General features: G+C 41.5%; 1 protein-coding gene across 6 annotated transcripts in view; it reads left to right on the forward strand.

The window, feature by feature from the left end:
• The window catches only part of COL6A3 (collagen type VI alpha 3 chain), a 91,745-nt gene that overhangs the window by 11,259 nt on the left and 59,471 nt on the right, over positions 1-21,015 (forward strand). For 3 of the 6 annotated variants that reach the window (XM_030916462.1, XM_010357930.2, XM_030916463.1), the window contains 3 exons: positions 6,962-7,082; positions 8,608-9,225; positions 15,622-16,224. In XM_030916462.1, coding sequence (XP_030772322.1) covers positions 6,992-7,082; positions 8,608-9,225; positions 15,622-16,224 — 1,312 coding nt within the window. In that variant the 5' untranslated portion in view covers positions 6,962-6,991. The remainder of the gene's footprint in view (positions 1-6,961; positions 7,083-8,607; positions 9,226-15,621; positions 16,225-21,015) is intronic. The other 3 variants (XM_010357926.2, XM_010357927.2, XM_030916464.1) reach the window with 2 other exon arrangements.

A 21,015-nucleotide genomic window follows, 5' to 3' on the forward strand; every position in this document is an offset into this window, starting at 1 on the left:
CCTCATCCCTGATTTCATTAGCTATATGGGGAAAATGGAATTCCTGTGTGACGCAACAGACAACCATAAAGACTTGCAGAGCCCATGGGGGCACCTGTGAACCTGGGAGGCAGAGCTTGCAGTGAGCTGAGATCCGGCCACTGCACTCCAGCCTGGGAGACAGAGCAAGACTCCATCTCAAAAAAAAAAAAAAAAAAAAAAAAAAAAAGAGAAAGGAAGGTTAAGATAGAGATACAAAAGCTCAGGCCTTGGGTGGAGCCGATTCCAAAGCTCAGAGGATAAAGTCAGGGCAGAAGCCATATTTGCACTGGGTCTGAATGTTAATATTAGATTCTTTCCCACTTTCATGAGACTCTGATCTTCTTTGCCAAACCCTAACATTTTGCATGACATATATTCTTTTCTTCTTTTCTTTCCAAATCTTATTTAGAACTAAGGGCAAACATTGTGTTATTTGAATACAGCGGCATATAGACACACTTTAGGATGTTTAGTTGTGTTATTTTCTCCTCTTAACTCTTAAACTCTATCACATCTCAGAAAAGAGGCTGCAATTACATCATTCCTGTTAAATTGATGGCTACATTTTAGGGGTAGTTACCCATACTTTTAAAACCTGGCAAATGATATTTCCTGTCCTCATTTCTATTTTAATTGTGGTAAAAACCATATAACCTGAAACTTACTATTTTGACTATATTTAAGTGTACAGTACAGCAGTGTTAACTATATGCACCTTGTGGTACAACAGATATCTACAACTTTTTGATCTTGCAAAACAGAAGCTCTATACCTATGGAACAGTAACTACAACTGCCCCCCTCCTCACAGCCCCTGGCCAACACCATTCTAAGTTCTTTTTCTAAGACTTTGGCTACTTTAAATTCTTTTACATAAGTGGAATTACACAGTAATGTATTTGTCTTTTAGTGACTGACTTGTTTCACTCAGCGTAATATCCTCAAGATTCATCCATGTTGTAGTAGATAAAAGGATTTCCTTCTTTTATAAGGCTAATATTCCTTGTATGTGCCATGTATAAGACTTAGTATAATACAGTAGGCTATGCACGTGGCTCACGCCTGTAATCCCAGCACTTAGGAAGGCTAAGGTGGAAGGATCTCTTGAGCCCAGGAGTTCAAGACCAGCCTGGGTGACATGGCAATATCCTGTCTCTACTAAAAATACAATCCTGTCTCTACTAACAATACTACAGCTGGGTGTGGTGGTGTGTGCCTGTAATCCCATTTACTCAGGAGGCTGAGAAGGAAGGATTGCTTGGGCCTGGGAGGTTGAGGCTGCAGTGAGCTGTGATCATGCCACTGCTCTCCAGTCTGGGTGACAGAGTGAGACTCTGTCTCAAAAAAAAAAAAAAAAAAAAAAAGAAAAAGAGAAAAAGAAATAAAGAAAATTACAGCATAAGTGGTGTAATAACAGTGCAAAGTCCTAGGAGAACTGTAGGAATAGCAGTTAATGAATTTAACAAATATTTATTACACACCTACAATGATACAGACAGGTATTTTGCCATACTCTATGCTCAGAGTGTGGCTGAGCTTCAGAATCTTGGAATACTCTTTGTTTGTGATAAAGCAGACTTGGGAATCTATAATCAATTTCATAATTGCAAAATTCCATTGTGTGTGTATATATACATACATACATACATATATATATATATACACACACACACACTTAACCAAGGAAGAAAAAAAACCTGTGCACTAAAAACTATAAAATACTGTGGAAATAAATTAATTTCTTTATTCATCTCATCTATTGATGGACATTAAGTTGTTTCCACCTTTTGGATATTACAAATAATGCTGACATGAACATGGGTGTGCAAATATATCTTTGAGATCCTGTTTTCATTTCTTTTGGATATACCCAAAAGTGGGATAGGCAAATTATATGATAATTCTGTTTTTAGTTTTCTGAGGAACATTTATACAATGGAGGCTATCCTTTCCCTATTGTGTGGCTTTATTGAAGCTCAAAGATCATATATATGAGGTTTTATTTCTGGGCTCTCTATTCTGTTCCATTGGTTCATATGTCTGTCTTTAAGTCAGCATCATATTGTTTTCATTACTGTCATTTTGTAATATCTTTTGAAATTGTAAGTGTGAGGTCTCAAGCTCTGCTATTTTCCACCCCCTCATTATTGCTTGGCTATTTAGGGTCCTTTGAGAGTCCATATGAATTTTAGTATTGTTTTTCTTTTTCTGCAAAAGATGCCATTGGGATTTTGAATCTGTAGATTGCCTTGGGTAGTATGAACATTTTAACAATATTAAGTCTTCAAATCCATGAACATGGGATGCTTTTCCATTTGTTTGTGTCTCTATTAATTTTTTTCAACAGTGTTTTATAGTTTTCAGTGCACAGGTTTTTGCTTCCTTGGTTAAGTTTATTTCTGAGTATTTTATTATTTTTCATGGTATTATAAATGTGATTATTTCTTAATCTCCTTTTTGGATAGTTCGTTGTTAGTGAATAGAAGTGCAAATGATTTTTGTTTATTGATTTTATATACTGCAACTGTGCTGAGTTCATTTATTAGTCCTAATAGTTTTTAAAAATATTTGGAGTATTTAGGATTTCATACATTTAAGATCATGTCATCTATGAACACAGTTAATTATACTTCTTCCTTCCAATTTGGATGCATTTTATTTATTTTTCTTGCCTAATTGCTCTGGTAAGGACTTCCAGTACTATGTTAAATAGGAGTAGTAAGAGAGAACATACTTGCCTTTTTCCTGCTCTGAGAGGGACAGCTTTCAGTTTCTCACCATTGAGTATGATGCTAGCTGTGTGTGTTTAATATATGTTCTTTATGGTATTAAAGTAATTTTCTTCTATTCATAGTTTGTTGAGTGTTTTTATTTCAAATCATGAAAGAGTGTTGAATTTTGTCCAAAGCGTTTTCTGCATTAATTGAGATGATAATGTTTTTCCCCTTCATTCTGTTAATGTGGCATATCACATTGATTGGTTTTCATACATTGAAACATCCTTGCATTCTAGAACTAAATTCCACTTGGTTATAGCGTATAATCCTTTTAATGTGCTGTTGATTTGGTCAGCTGGTATTTTGCTGAGAATTCTTGCATCAGTATTCAACAGGGATATTGGTCTGTATTTTTCTTGTCATGTCTTTGATTTTGGTTTCAGGATAATACTGGCCTTATAAAAATGAGTTTGGAAGTGTTCCTTCCTCTTTAATTTTTTTGAGAACAGTTTGAGAAGGGTTAGTGTTAATTCTTCCTTAAGTGTTTGGTAGAATTTTCCAAGAGTGACATCTGGTCCTGGGCTCTTTTTTTTTTTTTTTTTTTTTTTTTTTTTTTTTTTTGTGGAAGATTTTTGATTACTGATTCAACCCTGTACTAGTTTTAAGTCTGTTCAGAAATTTTTTTTATTGCTTCATGATTCAGTCTTGGTGGATTGTATATTTCAAACAAATATCTATTTTTTTTTCTAGTTTATCCAGTTTCTTGGTGTGTTATTGTCCTCACTTCTTACAGATCTCATGGAGTCTCATCAGTCTTTCCAAAGTCTTGTATAAACAGTTTCACGTGCCTGATTTGCTCTCATTTCCCCTTGCTTTCTTCAAGGAATTGTCAAATTATTCCTGATGCACGGGATATAAAACCAATTTAGAAGCATTTGGGGTTTTAGAATTATAAGATGAAAAAAGTCACATTTCAAAATCTGACATATACTTGATAACCAAAAAGATGTTTTTGATTTTCATTCACACTGATGCTGAATGCCTTTACATGCTGTAATCTGTGAAACAGACTTCTTTTTAACCTTCAAACCCTAACAGTGAAATGATGATGATAACTCCATCTCCCTAGATTATATGTATTTCAGTTTCTTAAATCAAATGGAATTTCTAATTTAACTGTAGCCTACACTATATTATTTCCAATATCAAATAGTACTTCCTGAAACTCAGTGTAAGAAAAAATGACAATATTAACTAGTGTCATGAAAGTTCATGCTGATAATGAGATTGAGTCTGGTCCTTCCCCTGGGCTTCTCTGGGGAAATGTCAATTGTCTACCCATTCTAATTCTCTCACTTGGTGACAGGGAGGCAGCGAGCTCCACCATCAAGGGACATGGGTCCCACTTACAGTTAATGGAGTCTGAGAGAACAGATATTTGCAAGCCCAGTGACCTGGGCTCAGTGGAGGCCTGGGCAGGTGGAGATGCCTTTGGTTGCTGCTTCAGAGGAGTAAGAACTTAGCAAAATTAGATGCATGGAGAGGAATAGTTGATGGAATATGTTTGGGGAATTCTGGGTTAAATCAAGTACAGCAGGTTTCTTTATTTTTCAGAACTGCTATACATTAACGTATATTGTCACTGTTCCAGAAGGAAGCTTGGTATTTAGCACTTTCCAAACTGTGTTGTTCATGGAATGCCTGTTTTTCCCCTTAGAACATCTAATGGAATGGGTGTTCCATGGAATGTGCTTTGGAAAATGCTGATGAAACCTAAGTTGTTGGAGAATGGTGGTTAGAGTTCACTTGCCATCCATTCTGCGTCAGGCATTTACTGAACAACCTGCCACATGCTCCTCACAGAAGGCTGGAAGAGAGGCATGGCTATCATTGCTCTTTGTTGTAGAGGAGGAAATGGAGGCTTTGAGCAAGTATACCACCTGCCTCAGGTAGGGTGTGGTGGATCCAGGATCCAGATTTATCTGATTCCAAGCACCTTATCTTTCCCCAACATCACTGGCTCCTTTTCTGATTCCTAAAATGTCCAAGTTCAGGCTGATGAACTTGATTGAAAAGTTGCTATGGAATCATGGGGTTTTCATGGAGGAATAAAAATGTTCTTCTTATCCTCTCATCTTATGAACCTCAGTGTGGCAGGTGCTATTAAGCACCAAGGTGTCTTTGAATAGTTGTGCACCTTGGCCACTTATTCTCTGCACCCCCATTTTTTCCTATAAGCATGAGGATCAGCATCTACCTCTGAGGATAATGTAAAGATAAATAAGACACATTATGAAAAATTATGAAAAACTGCAATTATTACATAGTAGATGCTGAATAACTTTTGATAACATGGCACCCAAAATGGTGGTTTGATAACATCCTAGCCTACTTGTGTTGCCAATGTCCTTGTTCCCCGGTACTCTTACCCAAACCTCTGCAAAGGGAACCCCTGACCAGAGAGCTCCTAGCTGGGGAACCTCTGCAGTCTGGGTAAGAAGAGTCACTGACATGCACATCCTTGCAAAATGGAAAGGAGCTTCTTGTTCAAATGTTTTAAGAATTCCAAGATAGCAACATCAAAGCATCAAACTGAGCATGGGGCCCTTCAGGGCACAGGGTCCTGTGGGCAGCCCTGGCTGTGGTCTAAGAAAAAGTTAAGGGAAACCGGAATCCTGCATCAAGGAGAGGAGAAAAAGCTGCTGTCTCAGCAAGGGGACTTCAGCCTAGACAGAAAGACCTAGGGTAGCTCTCTGGAGGGGTCTTAAGGGAGACCCCAGCCCCCAAGCTGATCTCTTAGATTGGAGACTGGAGAGTGAAGAGGCTGTCGCAAAATCTTGTGGTAGGAAGAGAAGGTGTTGGCAGGGGAAAGGTCTGATAATGCACCTACTGAGCTCATATCAACATAAACTTGGCTGGTCGGGCATCATGTGTGCGGCCCCCAGAGGCCCGTGGGTGTGGGAGACTGTGCAACAGAGCAGTTAGCCTCCAGGTCTGCCTTCACAGTCTTACTAATTAAATCACCCTGGGCTCATTCCATTGTGAGATTGGAGGTTGGCATATGGCAGATTTTCTGCGGAGGAAAAGTGCTAAATATTAATAGAGAATACGGACAGGGCTTGGCATGGTCCCAGCTGTGTGGTTGGGTTGCGTTTGGTGTGATTTGGGCAAAGCCTGTTCTCTCTATAAACTGAAGCTTTCCTCTGAGGTTCTTTTAAACACGACTTACAAACTTAAGCTGGGTGTCAAAACCTGACACCTTTTGTGCCTATGAGTGCCTTTACTCCTGACCCATTTCCATTCTGCTCTTTGCTTAGGAATATGCTATGTCCAAATTGCTGCCCACGTCACTTTGGGTGGAAAAAAAGGTTTAATTGCATAGCTTTTAGCTGTGGCCAAAGTAATAGTCACTGGATTCAAAAATTCTCATTTATATGTTTAATCAAAACTATCTTTCATAATGGATAAAATTTTCATTCATTTGTAATTTGAGAAAGAAAGAGAGTATTTTCAGATTGTGGAGAAACTACTATGGAATGCCTACTTTCTGAAAATGTAATTGTGTTCTTTGAACTATGTTTAAGAATGTCCAGAGAGGACAGTGAGTAGCGTCATTACATGTGATCTATATTCTGCTAACAGGAAGAGATCTGAGGTCACCTTAGACAGACAGCTCTATTCGCTTCTCATTTACCTATTCTTTACCTCCCTCGCACCATCCCTCCTCTCTTTCTTTCTCTTTTCCTTCCTTCCTTCCTTCCTTCCTTCCTTCCTTCCTTCCTTCCTTCCTTCCTTCCTTCCTTCTTCCTTCCTCCCCTCCCTCCCTCTCTTTCTCCTTCTTTTCCTTCACTTCTTCATTTCTTCCCTTCCTTTAACTTTCTTCTCTTCTCCTTTCTCTTTCTTTCCCTTTCCCTTTTCCTTCCTTCCTTCCTTCCTTCCTTCCTTCCTTCCTTCCTTCCTTCCTTCCTCCCTTCCTTCCTTCCTTTTATGTATGCATATATGTGCACATGTGTGTATCTATATCTATTTTTGTCTGTCTATCTATGGATCAATTGATCATCTATCTATTTATCATCCATCCTTTTGCTGCTGGTTCAAAGAATGAATCAGATACAAAGTCCTCTTGGAAGTCTAAAAAAGACGTGGAAAGCATGGGATTTTGATGGGTTTTGCATAATGAGATCCAAAAACTGATCATTCCCTTTGCCCTATTTTCTCTTTTAGGTTCGTATTTGGTGCTTAGACAAATTCAAAATGAGGAAACATCGGCACTTGCCCTTAGTGGCCGTCTTTTGCCTCTTTCTCTCAGGCTTTCCCACAACTCATGCCCAGCAGCAGCAAGCAGGTAAGAGCCAAAAACGTCCCTGATTTTGTAAAAAGAAATAGCATTCTTTGATTTTAGATCTTAGACATCATACACTGACATGGAGCTTAGATATGTTTTTAAGGTAGCTAAGCCATTTGTTATAGGAGAGTCAGATAGGATAGTTATAGGATTTATAGACCTTTTCAGATACTCTTTATCCAGTGAGAGATGACCTATTTTTATTAAAATTTGGGTTTGGTATCTTGGAATTAGCTTGAAAATGATTTGTTTTTACATTGGATGTGAACGGAAAGTTTGTATCTCAAATGTTTTACCACCTGAAGGGACTTTCCACATTTCTGGCATTGGCTGGTCTCTGAGCACATAAACTAGGGAGAAGTCAATGATTGAAAGTAAAAACTATTTTCCCTGAAAAAAAACAAAGATCACCCTCTCTCTCTAACTCCGGATGCAGAAAGGCATTTCCATCTAGGATCATTGGATCTTTAAGATTTCTGTTTCCCGAAACGAATTAAAAACATGGATTCTAATTAACTCCATCAGGAATTTGATTTCAGGGTTTTAGAAAAGTGGGAAATGCTTCATGCATTGCAAGCTGGAAAGGACTGAGGTGGGTCTCCCTCTCCTTGACCCAGAGAGCTGGGCCTCTGAGGGATTCCTCCTGCAGGCCAGGTTGCTCGTAGATGGGGGGAAGTCTAGTGTCACTTCAATGGAGGAAGAACGTGGGTTGGGGCATCAGGTCAGCCCGAGGTAAGTAGAGTCCAGGAGCAAGCCTGGCTCACAGCTGCAGAAGGTCACCTCCTGGGGCAGGCCACTGACAGCCTGATACCCTGAGCTCCTACCCTTGAGGGAGAACTGGGTTCATATGGAAACGAGATAGATCATGTCTGACATCTCTGAAGACTTTTCTGGCTCTGAAAAATATGCAGTAACTAATTAGAGTACCTTTTGTTCATGCTCAAAAATCTGGAAAAAATAAGTCTTTTCCCTTCTCTACATTTACACAGGTCCTCCTCTCTTAAAGAACATGTATTTATTATATTTATTTTTCTTGCAAATTACCCAAAGCTTTGGGGGTTAGTGAATGGAAAAGAGCAATTTTACTTTTTCTTTTTGTCAAGGCCCAGTTTCACATTCCAAACTAAAGAATGAATTTATAAAATGATAAGACTGTGATAAGACTTCCTTCTGGTTTAATCAGGTGGGTCTTGGGGCTCAAACTGCCACAGGGAATCATGCTTAAATCATGAGTTAAAGACAGCCCAGGAAATTGTTTCCTCAATCTGGAGCATGCTACTGGCCCATTCATGGTGGTCTCTGAGTATGGAACTTGGGCTAGTGACTGGGCACCAGCAGCTCTTGAGTGCATGGGCCCAGGTCCCTGGTTCCCAGGTAAGTGAATCTACCTTCCTGTATTACCAGTGAGGTGCGAAGTGTTTAGTTACAGTATAGTGTAAACCAAATTTGTTTAGGAAGGCTTTGCACTGATAGGAAGTAATTGCTTACATAGTAGAAAAATCTAAACCAATGTCTTTTTTTAAAGATGTCAAAAATGGTGCCGCTGCTGATATAATATTTCTAGTGGATTCCTCTTGGACCATTGGAGAGGAACATTTCCAACTTGTTCGAGAGTTTCTATATGATGTTGTAAAATCCTTAGCTGTGGGAGAAAATGATTTCCATTTTGCTCTGGTCCAGTTCAACGGAAACCCACATACCGAGTTCCTGTTAAATACGTATCGTACTAAACAAGAAGTCCTTTCTCATATTTCCAACATGTCTTATATTGGGGGAACCAATCAGACTGGAAAAGGATTAGAATACGTAATGCAAAACCACCTCACCAAGGCTGCTGGAAGCCGGGCCGGTGACGGAGTCCCTCAGGTTATCGTAGTGTTAACTGATGGACACGCGAAGCATGGCCTTGCTCTGCCCTCAGCGGAACTTAAGTCTGCTGATGTTAACGTGTTTGCAATTGGAGTTGAGGATGCAGATGAAGGAGCATTAAAAGAAATAGCAAGTGAACCAGTCAATATGCATGTGTTCAACCTAGAGAATTTTACCTCACTTCATGACATAGTAGGAAACTTAGTGTCCTATGTGCATTCATCTGTGAGTCCAGAGAGGGCTGGGGACACGGAAACCCTTAAAGACATCACAGGTAATGGCAATGCCACCAAGCTACGCCGTGCCCTGCTGTTCTTGGGAGATGAGCTTGGCAACTGCTGGCCTTAAAGCAACAGCTTGGATGGCGCACGGGCCAGGGAAGAGATGAATGTTCACAGGTTTAAAAACAAAGGTTTAATTTGGAATATTCTTCCGTAGCCTTCTCCCTAAGTAGGGCATTCACCTACATACAAGAAGAGTCTTTTTCTAAACAACTAATATTTTCACTCTAAAAAAACCCACATTCTAATATCATGATCCCAGAAAGCACTCTGCCTTCCTTAGAAAAGAAAGCCTCAGAGTGGTGAGATGTGCATCTGATCAAACCCCTCTATCTGGTGTTGGGATCTGTTTCATTTAAGGAAAGCTCCCTGTTGGACAGTGCATGAACTGAGAGGGGAGCGAGGGCATCTGTTTTTGTGTCCGGTGGACTAGCAGAGAGCTCCTCTCTTCTACTCCATGGAGTTAATTTAAGAGTGTTGGTAGAATCGGAATTGCAAGAAACCTCAGCTATGACCCAGTCTAGATCAATTTGGAAGAAATTGAGTCCTGGATGATTAGTGACAGCCAGAGCTGGAGGCTGTGCATTTGGGCTGTGGGTCTGGTCTTTTTACTTGTCCTCCATGTGGTAATCATGGCTGTGCCCACAGTGACTTTTCTAATTCTAATGGCATTGATGAGAGCCACTCTGGAAGTATTGACAGCACGTGGACATTGCATTGATGTGTCATGTGCTGTTGCGTGTACAGAGACAATTGGCTGACAAGTTATTTAACCAGTTAAGTCCATTAGCTCTCCTTCCAGGGCTAAGTGCCTAAATGGCCAGTGGGAAGGAATTTGACAAGTAAAATTTCAAACTGTACCATATCACAGCAACTGTGATGAGTGCTCAGAGTTTACTCACTAGTGATGGACAGAGCAGAGGGCCCTCCCCTTGTTAGAAAATCAGTCCATGCAGCCATTTGATAGCTGGTAGCAGAGAATTCTGGGTGGAATGAGCAGGAAATGAGAGAGGAATCCAAGGGGAGAGTTGAGCTCCAGAAAGGAGACACACATGTTCTCTGAGATGGAGGGAAGGGATGAGAAAAGGGGCTGTGTTTCCAAGATATTCAGGTGGAAAAGAGGCACACTGAGAGAGAGTTCAAGTTGAGTTGACATCCATCATCTCAATAAAGGAGGGGAGCAGTGGGGCTTGGGGTCTTGGAGGGATTGAAGTTATTTTTGATTAGCTGCTATAGGGATGTGAAGAGGGGTCACAAAACGTTCAGGAAGCAACTGCTGATTTGCAGTGGTGTCCAGTTGCTATCAGAGATTATGAGTCAGTGGGCGTCTCCATTAGTGTGGATCCCTGTCTTTCTGCAGATGTCTCAGGCACTCCCAGGATCAAAAGGGTTCCCAGAACTGGAACTTGCAAAGAGGGAACAATAGAGGACAGAAGAAAATTTTCTCAGTAAGGAAATCCAGAGTGGTAGCTAGTAAATTCCTAAAATAGCCTGCCATGGTGTCCTGGCAGCGTGGGGAGCTAATGAGAACTAGAATGGGCCAGGAGACCTCTGAAGAGCCAGAGGATGAGAGGCCAGGGTTTGGAAGGAGAGCCCTGGAGACAGCTGAGTATGCAAGTCAGAGACACTGCTGGTGTGTAGACAGGGAGACCTCCAAGGGTCAATCTCAGGGCTGGAGGAGTTTCCAGTGGTGCTCAGTGTAGTCCTCAGATGTGTAGGAACTGTAGACAGCCAGCCACTGCAGAAACCAGAGAGGCTGGTGCTCACAAGCGTTGTCCATACAGTCCTTAAAGTCTGGAGATGACCACAGAGCCTGCAGTGTGGATGCAGGCTGAACATGATGTAACTAAATCACATAGGAAGGTTAGAGACTCTTCTGTGTATTTAGTAGGTATAAGGAAGTGGATAATTCTTTGAATCAAAAAAGAATGAGTGGGCAACCACATGGCATAGGGGAACTGATCATAGGAAGCAAGATTTATGAACAGACTTTTCTCCTACACTTTAAAAAATGGTTACTACCAAGACAGCCATTGAGACAGGAGGTAGGAGGTCAGGTGACTGATGGAGAGTCAGTCTCTTGTGAATACACAGGGATGGTGGGGCAGGAAAAAGAGAGTTGAGGCTTGGAGGTGCACATCACTCTATAGGACCACATGGGAGAGACAGCAGAAGAACTGCAAGATTGCAATCAGAATAATGGAGCAGTTGTAGAGAAGCAGTACCAGAGGTCAGTTTTTCATAACAAGGATTCAGAAAGCAGGAGCTGAAGAGAGATGACCCGACATCAGCAGAAAGGAACCAGCTGTCTTGGGCAGGCAGAGCTTGGTGAAGAAGAGGGTTTCAGAACTAGCCAGCCCCAGGGTGTTTTAGCAGTTTGTTCATAAAATGGTTTTCCCAGTGGTGACCCCTGATTTCAGCTTTAACGGGGCTGGCAGTGCTGATGCCCTTACCCAGTGGGTCTACTTCTCAATAGGAAGGAGTGAGAGGCAGTTCAAACACTGAAAAGTGTTCCCTGCTTCCAAATGACAGGCCTCCCCCGGCATTACCACACAGGCATCAGTCCTGCCAAATGACGGGAAAAGGTGGGTGTCCCCAAGAGCACCCCAAACCACTCAGGTTACCAGGAAATGACAAGAGGGTATCTACAATGAACTGCACTGCTTGTTACCATAGTATCAATATCATTAATTCCCTGATCCATCACATTTTGGAGTATAAGGATAATAACAAAGACCTATCAAAAAACAGTGAAAGGGGCTCACGCCTATAATCCCAACACTTTGGGAGGCTGAGGCAGGTGGATCATCTGAAGTCAGGAGTTTGACACCAGCCTGGCCAACATGGTGAAACCCCATCTCTATTGAAAATACAAAAATTAGCCAGGTGTGGTGGTGGGCACCTGTAATCTCAGCTACTTGGGAGGCTGAGGCAGGAGAATCGCTTGAATCCGGGAGGTGGAGGTTGCAGTGAGCCAAGATCATGACACTGCACTCCAGCCTGGGTGACAAGAGTGAAACTCTGTCTAAAACAAACAAACAAACAAACAAACAAACAAACAAACAAACAAACAGTGAAAGGGACCAGTAGAGAAATGGAACATCTTTTATTGACGTTTTGTTATACTCACAAAAATAGCTGAGTTCACCTTTATGTTTAACCATTATGTAATGGATAAACAATGAGATTACCATCATGAATGTTAAATGAAACTACCAACATCGTGTGTTTCCACACAGATGATAAAACCTTTGTTTTTATGCCAAGAAAGCATCTCTGTCTTCTAGTGTCCAAGCCACTGGCAGCACCAGGGCAGAAAATTAATCCGTTCATGTCTCTTTTCTAATTAACATCACTCTGCAATTCCTCCTAGTACCACGTCCCACTGCATGTTCCACGGCAAAAACAGAATAATAATCCTAGGAAGAACAGTACATCTCTGCTTATAGTTTTTGGAAAGGCAGTTAGAAGGGCATTATAGAAATTGCAGTTAATTAGGGCTGCTCTTCTTACTACCTGTGGTAACTTCCCCATAGAGCGTTCTTGATTATAAAACACACATATGTGTAAAATTTGAACAATCACCACAGTTGTCAATGAACTCTACTCAAATAATCAATCTCTAATGGTTGTGTTTTAAAAAATCCCTCTATCATTCTTTAAAAAAATGGATATACCTGAGATACAAAACCTTTATTTTTAAACAAAAGCTAAAGGTGACAGGGAGGATTTTGGTATCAGATTTCTTTTCTCTGTGAAGGATGAAGAATTTTTAAATTTGTAAAATATATCTACAATTTTGTGTTTTGCATAGGAAATAAGAATGTGAACTTGCTTTTCTTAATAAAAGGAGGCATCACATGAGCTAAGAAAGGCATTGTGCCCACACCAGTGAGTTCAGGAAAAGAGCTTCCAGAGATGTTGAAGGAAACTGTGAATTTTCCTTGGACACTGTAAAACTTTTCCATAGAAAATACCATAGAGGCTGTGATACACAAAGCCTAGAAGCAGAAAACCAGACAACTTTAAAGCTTTCAAATTGTGCATAGATCTGATTCCTCGTAACATTAACATTGGTCATCGGTCTGCCTTGCTGTACATAAGCACACGTGGCCCCTGTGTGCCCTTGAGGCTTCAGCTCTCCTAAATAACAAAGCATGCCCTTGTATGTCCCATTATTGTGTGTGTAAGAGGATAATGTTGTTATTCAGTGATGACAAATTATCCAACGTGTTTCTATGACTAGTCACTGTAGATGTTCAGTCTTTTAGAAGAGAATGTTCAAGGATTTTCCCTCAGGGTTCATTTATCTTACTTGCACGATTATAAATTTCAACCCAAAAGTAAGTTACAAATGGAGAAGAAATAGTGTTATCCTGCGACTTAGGGATCATTTTAAAAAACTTGACTGTATTCATCATATTTAATCCTTCTTTTAAATGTTTTGATATGCTGAGGAAGTGGCAAACCCTTCTATGTCCTTTGAGGTCATTGGTTTAGGCCTGGGACATGTTGAGGAATTTTGTGGGATTTGTGGAGCCTCTGTATTATACAATGATGTATGCCATTTCTATGGCTTTCTGTGTAATTCACAACCCCGGGCACCATACCCTCTTGAAGATCCTTCAGGAATTGTATATTTTGGCTGAACAGTGGCAAATGCTTTGGGCTCTAATCAAGGGCCCAGTCTTATATAAAACTTTTGTGTGGCAATCACTAAAAACACAAGATCCAATTACTGTAGCACAACAATTATCCTACTCGTTATATCTTATAAGAAGGATTGTGATAGCAGTGTTGCCTGGTTAATGTATTTCCCTGTGCAAAGAATTAATCTGCAAATATATTGTCAGGAACTTTTGTGTATATTAGGAAGGGAAGAGAGCAGTTCCAACCCTGGCAATCTCTGTTTCAGTTCACACAATGAGAAGAGCTCGGATAAGGATATAATTTCACTAGAGCGAAACTCCTCAATTTGGGAACTCCTCACTCCCAAAGAGAGACAAGCTTTGGATCATTTTCTACAGTGAGAACAGAAACAATTTTATTGGCACAAGGAAACATTAATTTTAAATATAAAATGTTCACTGTCATTGAAAATTCAGAGATCAGAGTAATGGTCTTACCTGTAATATTACCGTCATTTAAAAATGATACCCTGAGTGTATCTTTCTGGAATCCCAGAATATAAATAGATAAGCTCACATATAATCTCTTCTTGTCCCTAACACATACTTAAGTTATCAAAAACATCGACTAGAATAATTGTGCTCTTCCTTGAGTTTAAATCAGCCAAATTTAAACATTCGAACTAAGGCTGTGAAATCTCTGGCCCTGGGTTTTAGATTTCTCGATCCCTATTCCTCCCTTAGGGCTGTTGTACATCCCCGTTCTCAGTATCAGGATGGGAATTCTCTGTTCGCCATTATGGGGGAGAAAACAGGTCTTGGTCAGCTATTTTTCTGTCCTTTGTGTAACCCCAGGCTAATTCTGATTGGGGTTTATTCGATGCTCATGGTCCTTCTAGGTAACTAGTTTAGGATGTCATAAAAACAAGGTTGGATAATTATGTCATGACTGGTTTAATATCATTCTGCTTAACATTGTTCTGCATTAGGTGACTGAATATAGAGGCAATGACAAAATAAATGAACAAAACATCCTGCCCGATCCCAGACCTGCATTTGAGTTTTATACAACTAAACATCATTTGAGAAAAAAAAAAACACAAAAATTTCATCAAAGTGTGTTTTACATGAAAACTTTAAATGTAGTTTGAGTTCTGATTCACAAAGTTGCATGTACAAGGTCATTTTGGCTTTTAAAGAAAAGAAGAAACAATAGTTGCTTAAGGCATCGAGCAACATACTGGGCTGAGGAATCACCAAATCGTGACTGTTTTGTAGCGGTGGATTTGTATAAAAAATTTTTCTAATCATTTGAGAAGGCAGGGGAAATGACCAAAATTTAGAAATCATCTCTAAACTTTTCTTAACCTACTCATTGATTTTCCCTGCTAGGTTTGGTAGTGGACAATTCATGCAACTACATTTCCCAACAAATTTAGTGGAAATTTCTAGAATATGCACCCAAGATTCTCCCCTCAGAAAAGTGAATATGATGTTTGGAAATTTAACTATGAGGATGACACAAATGAAAAATTGCTATAAATGTCCCTTTTTTACACCATGATTCCTACGAGGTTGCCTCTTATCCATTCAGAATGCAGAACTGAAAGAGAATTTCACATTCCTTCATCAACATGTGTTTTGTTTGCCCATATTTCGTGTTTCTTATTGGTTTCCAAAGAAACATGTCAGAACACTGAATAATGCATGTGGTCACTTGTTCTAATGCTTTCACGTTTTTTGCATTTCTTTCTTTTAAAGCACAAGACTCTGCTGATATTATTTTCCTTATTGATGGATCAAACAACACCGGAAGTGTCAATTTCGCAGTCATTCTCGACTTCCTTGTAAATCTCCTTGAGAAACTCCCAATTGGAACTCAGCAGATCCGAGTGGGGGTGGTCCAGTTTAGCGATGAACCCAGAACCATGTTCTCCTTGGACACCTACTCCACCAAGGCCCAGGTTCTGGGTGCAGTGAAAGCCCTCGGGTTTGCTGGTGGGGAGTTGGCCAATATCGGCCTCGCCCTTGATTTCGTGGTGGAGAACCACTTCACCCGGGCAGGGGGCAGCCGTGTGGAGGAAGGGGTTCCCCAGGTGCTGGTCCTCATAAGTGCCGGGCCTTCTAGTGACGAGATTCGCTACGGGGTGGTAGCACTGAAGCAGGCTAGCGTGTTCTCATTCGGCCTCGGAGCCCAGGCCGCCTCCAGGGCAGAGCTTCAGCACATAGCTACCGATGACAACTTGGTGTTTACTGTCCCGGAATTCCATAGCTTTGGGGACCTCCAGGAGAAATTACTGCCGTACATTGTTGGCGTGGCCCAAAGGCACATTGTCTTGAAACCGCCAACCATTGTCACACAAGGTATGTATCCTCTTCTCACCATCTGTGTGGGAGTGGGGTGTTGTGTGTGTTGGTTTTCGTAGACGTAAGGTGGGCACCAGCATGATTCGCCACAGGAGAAGCTGTAAGTACCCACAGTCCAGTCCTTCGCTGATGAGCTGGGTCCTGGATGTCATGTTTGTGATTGTTGCAGTGTGCGGAAAAACTAAAGACCAATGAGTGAGTGAAAGCTCTTCCGAGAGTATGAGTTGCTGAGAAAGTGTGCTTTTAAGACTAATTCAACAAACCTGTTGCTTTGAGCTTATTAAACATCACCATATTAACTACTTATAATCCAGTCTTTCTAAAAATGGGCTTGAGGGGCTCATTACAGTTCTGAGAAAGTTACTCCAGGACCACGGCATTGGGCTCTAAAAGTCAGTGTTAGAAGTGTGCTCATAGACAGTGTCTTTCCAAAAGCAATGGAGTGAGGGTGTCTCCTCAAAGTCCTTTTGTGCTAGGGTGCTGAGAGTTACACTTCTGAAGGTAAGAAATAACAGTGCAATCACTTGAAGGAATATTTATGAAGTTTTTTTTTTTTTTTTTTTTTTTTTTTTTTTTTTTTTGCTGTGCTTGTCAAGTGTAGGAGTGATTCTCTTGAGTGGCAATGTTAGGATACAGGCTCAAATGGAGGGCCTTTGGCAAAACAGCCAATTGGAGTGGTTTAAAAAACAAACAAACAAACAAACAAAACAACCAAGTCACATAACAAATATGTACTTAACAACATAGGAGGTGTGGTGGGGCATCAGGATACATAGCCTCCTCCACCTTTTGAACTGTTTTCTGAGACATCAGTCACTTTTCAGACCTATCAATTTCATTACCTAGGTGAGGCCAATAGGATGCCATTTGGTAAATTAGGGACACAGTGGCCCCCAACAGTTTCCAGAAACACCCAACTCACTTCTGGTGTTGCTTATACACTGGGATGCTCTAACAAGATCAGTCCTTGAATATAAGACCTTGTTCTTCATTGTCCTTCGAGAGTATGGGCTCAATGAAAATTGGTGAATGGATACCGAGGCTCCTATAAGACTCTGATTATCATCTGCAACAAATCATCTAAATTTTCTTGGATAAAATAACACACTGTCACAGCTCTTATATGCTAACTTTATAAGTAAAGTCTGGGTCTACAGGATAAATATTGTAATAAGATACTGCTTCACCCATTGTATCAATTACAATTGATAAAGGGAGGTTTTCCTTTGATAAAGGAGTGACAATAATTTAAAAACAACCCTTTTGGAGACTATACTGTTGTATGAAATTAAGAGTAGAACATTTTAAAGTCTTGATGAAAAACATCACTATCTATTTATTTAAGGAACTGACATCTACTTAATAGTGCCTTGCTAATCATTAGCTCTAGTTGCTGCATTCATGTAAAGACAACATCACCACATTTCCTTGCAAGGGTTACAAAATTCACCCTGAGTTATCTCAAACTTGGTTCAGATGAATTTAAACTGTGGCTCTTGTTGTAATAAAAATTGCAGGTAGAAAGCTCAGGCAATGGCATCTCTACTTAATCTGTACATTGGAACTGTGATCTGGTGATGTAGCAAGAAAAGTGTATGTGAGCCTTGCCTTCTGGAGAAGCCTGTGCCTAGCATTTATTTAAGTTTGAAAGGCCAATTCCGTGTGGCTTAGCTTTTGCTGCATACAGTTTTCCAGCTTTTCCTCTCACTTGATGGGACGACAAAATTGGCCCAAATTCTTCAGATGAGCTAATAGGGAGACTAGAATTTTGAGCATAATGTTCTGAGTGCAAATGGAGATTGAGAAGCAATGGAAACACAGTGTGCAGGACTGCCTGCCCGGTGCCTGGAGCTGCTCACGCTCATTCCATTATGGTGCCGTTGTGTGACTCTGGCAGTTAAGAAAACAGTCAAGTGAACATTTACGACCTGCCGAGGTTTCTCTGAGCTTGCATACTTTTGGTTTGCATCCTGAAGTATAGAAGCCCAGAGATTTCCCTATGTTTTGCAAACACCGAGGATGCGACATGGCTGTAGACGGGAAAGCTGGTCTCTGGTCCTGGGTCTTATGTGTACCTGTCGTGTGATCCTGGGCAGGTCAAACTTATATCAAACTTAAATAAACGCAACCTCTCTGGATTTTGATTTCTTGAATTTATGACAAAGGAGGTGCACCAGATGAAGATATGTCTGTACCAGAAGTTTCAACTTTTTAATGAAAATGGGCAGAACATGATCCTTGTTTCAGTTTTTCCCTATAGCTAAGTAGAGTTTCAACCCCTTGATTACGAACATCATGTTTAATATCAGTGATTAACTTGAAATACTCAACAAATATCCTTGACTATCTGTCATGTGTCAGACACTATGCCAAGCACTGGAGATATGGTGCTGTTTAGTGAGACGATGTGGCTGCTCGTCTATTACAGGATAATGGGGAAAGAGATAATAATATAAACAAGTATCCAGGCAAAATATTCTGAGCATGATAAGTTGCAGTGGGGCACTCAACAGGGCTGTGATAGGAAGACTGGGGAAGAGAATTTTAGATCAGGTGGATGGAAGGCCCTGAGAAGGCATGGGACCCAAGGCAGATGAGCATGTGGAGAGCAGGGGAAGACTGCTCCAGGCAGAAGGAAGAGCAGGAGGGGTGACCCTGCAACACAAAGGTACTTGGTCTCTTCCTAGAACTGTCAGAAAGCAGTGTAGCTGGAGCACACTGGACAGGGAGCCTGACAGGGAGCCAGGTTCAGGCTCCCTGGATGCGTGGAAGCTGGAGAAGCAGCTGCTATAGGGGGATGAGAAGCCACAGGGAGCAGGGCCTGTGGGTTGGGAGCCAATGGCAGAGGCAGGTAGGCTGTGGGTTAGGGGTAGGGGCAGGGGCTCTCCTCTGAGGTCTTCTATTTTCTCAGAGACAGATGAGGAGGCCTTGGCACGGTGGAGGCAGTGGCAGAGGGCTGAGCAGAGAGCACAGCCATGAGACAGTCATTCTGGGGGACAGGACAGTCAACTTCCCATGGAGGCATGGGAGGATGGCAGGCAGGCACAGGTCTCCTGTTGGGGGTCTGGAGTTCTGAGTGTGGCATGCAGGTACCTGGTTGCGTGGTCTTCTCCAGAGATGTCCCCTTCTTGGGTGATGCATGAGGAAGACCGTGGGCCTGATGGAGGCTTTGTCAGGAGAGTCTGATGGAGGCGCAGGGACGAGGCATGGAGGACAACAGAGAGAGGCGCGGGAGGAGGGCTGAAGAGGGTTGTGCCGTATTGGTGAGGAGTAGCAGGACCTTCAAGTTTATCTCCCAATAAGACAGTGAAGTCAGGCCCCACAGACCCACATGAAAGAGAAAAGACAGCTGTGTTTGGGTTGATATTTATGTCAGGTGGAAGGAAGTGCAGATGCGTCCCTGACATGGCTCACGGAAGGGTCACCTGTGAGAATCCCAAGGTTTTTATCATTGGGTCGGAGGAGATTCATGGTGCAGCCCCCAGAGAAATGAAATGATTCTGCAAAGGCTAGGTGACTTGTGTCAGAGTCATGAAGCAAATACAGGAATTCAGTTGTTCTTCCAGTTACTCAGTATTTTTCAGTGTTTATTGTATTTGGCTAAGCATGGTTTTAGGTATATCATCTATTATGAGCTCCCACGACTTGAATAAAAATCAAATGTAAATGACCTCTTACCTAGTCAAAGGGGACCCTGCCACAGAGCCTCTGGGAACCAGAGGTGCATTTCAGGGTTCCCAGAGCTGAATCCATGTTGGGTGCAAGGAGACTAGGCCAGTTGTTTCACCAGATCTGGAAGGTAGTCCTTCCCACTGGCTCATCGGGAGAAGTTTTAGTGATGCAGCGGTAGGAGGAGGGAAAACGTGGGGATGGGGAGGGAAAATGTCGGGGGAGAGGGAAAATGTGGGAGGGGAGGGAAAACGTTGTGGGGGAGGGAAAACGTGGGAGGGGAGGGAAAACGTTGGAGGGAGGGAAAACGTGGGGGAGGGAAAACGTGGAAGGGGAGGGAAAACGTGGTGGGGAGGGAAAACGTGGGGGGGGGGAGGGAAGACGTGGAGGGGGGAGGGAAAACCTGGGAGGGGAGGGGATGATATTTATCTTCTCCCACCCCAAGTGTTGTGCCACTGCTGGTACTTATAAAGAATATATAACTATCTGGGCCAGTTGGTATAGGAGCAAGAAGCTTCTCAGGTCATTGTTATGTGAGTATTTGTCTATTTTTCTGTCATGTGTGATATACATAGTAAATACATGAGTGGTAGATTCATGGTATAGCGTATATGGAATTTATATGTGTCTCTATACGTGTGTGTGTATATCTCTATATATATACATATGTATATTCTCTCTAATGGTTCAAAGGTATAAGAAGTCTTCTAGACATCTAAACATTAGTTTTATCTGCAAAGATATTTTAAGTCAAAATCAAAGGGGTAGCCCAGAGAGACAGCATGTTGTAAATTAAATGAAGAAAGGAAAGCCCAGAATCGATGTTCATAACAGTGACCATGAAATATCGAGGAAAGGTTCAATGATATTCTGCACACATTGTTACACCAGTAGGCAACTGGGTTATTGTATTAAGGACGTTGATGCATAACATATTACCCTTCTCTTAGAACATATACCTCGTCTTGATGCTGCAGGTGAGCACCCAGATGAGGCACTATTGTCCTAAAACGATTTCTTAAGGCATGTATCAGCGATTCTCACCCCAGGTATCATGCTCCCAGCCTCTGGTCCAAACAACTAGAAATGAACTGCATTTCAAAAATGTGTTCTAGGCTT

Source organism: Rhinopithecus roxellana, chromosome 14, assembly GCF_007565055.1.
Source record: "Rhinopithecus roxellana isolate Shanxi Qingling chromosome 14, ASM756505v1, whole genome shotgun sequence".
Lineage (NCBI taxonomy): Eukaryota > Metazoa > Chordata > Mammalia > Primates > Cercopithecidae > Rhinopithecus > Rhinopithecus roxellana.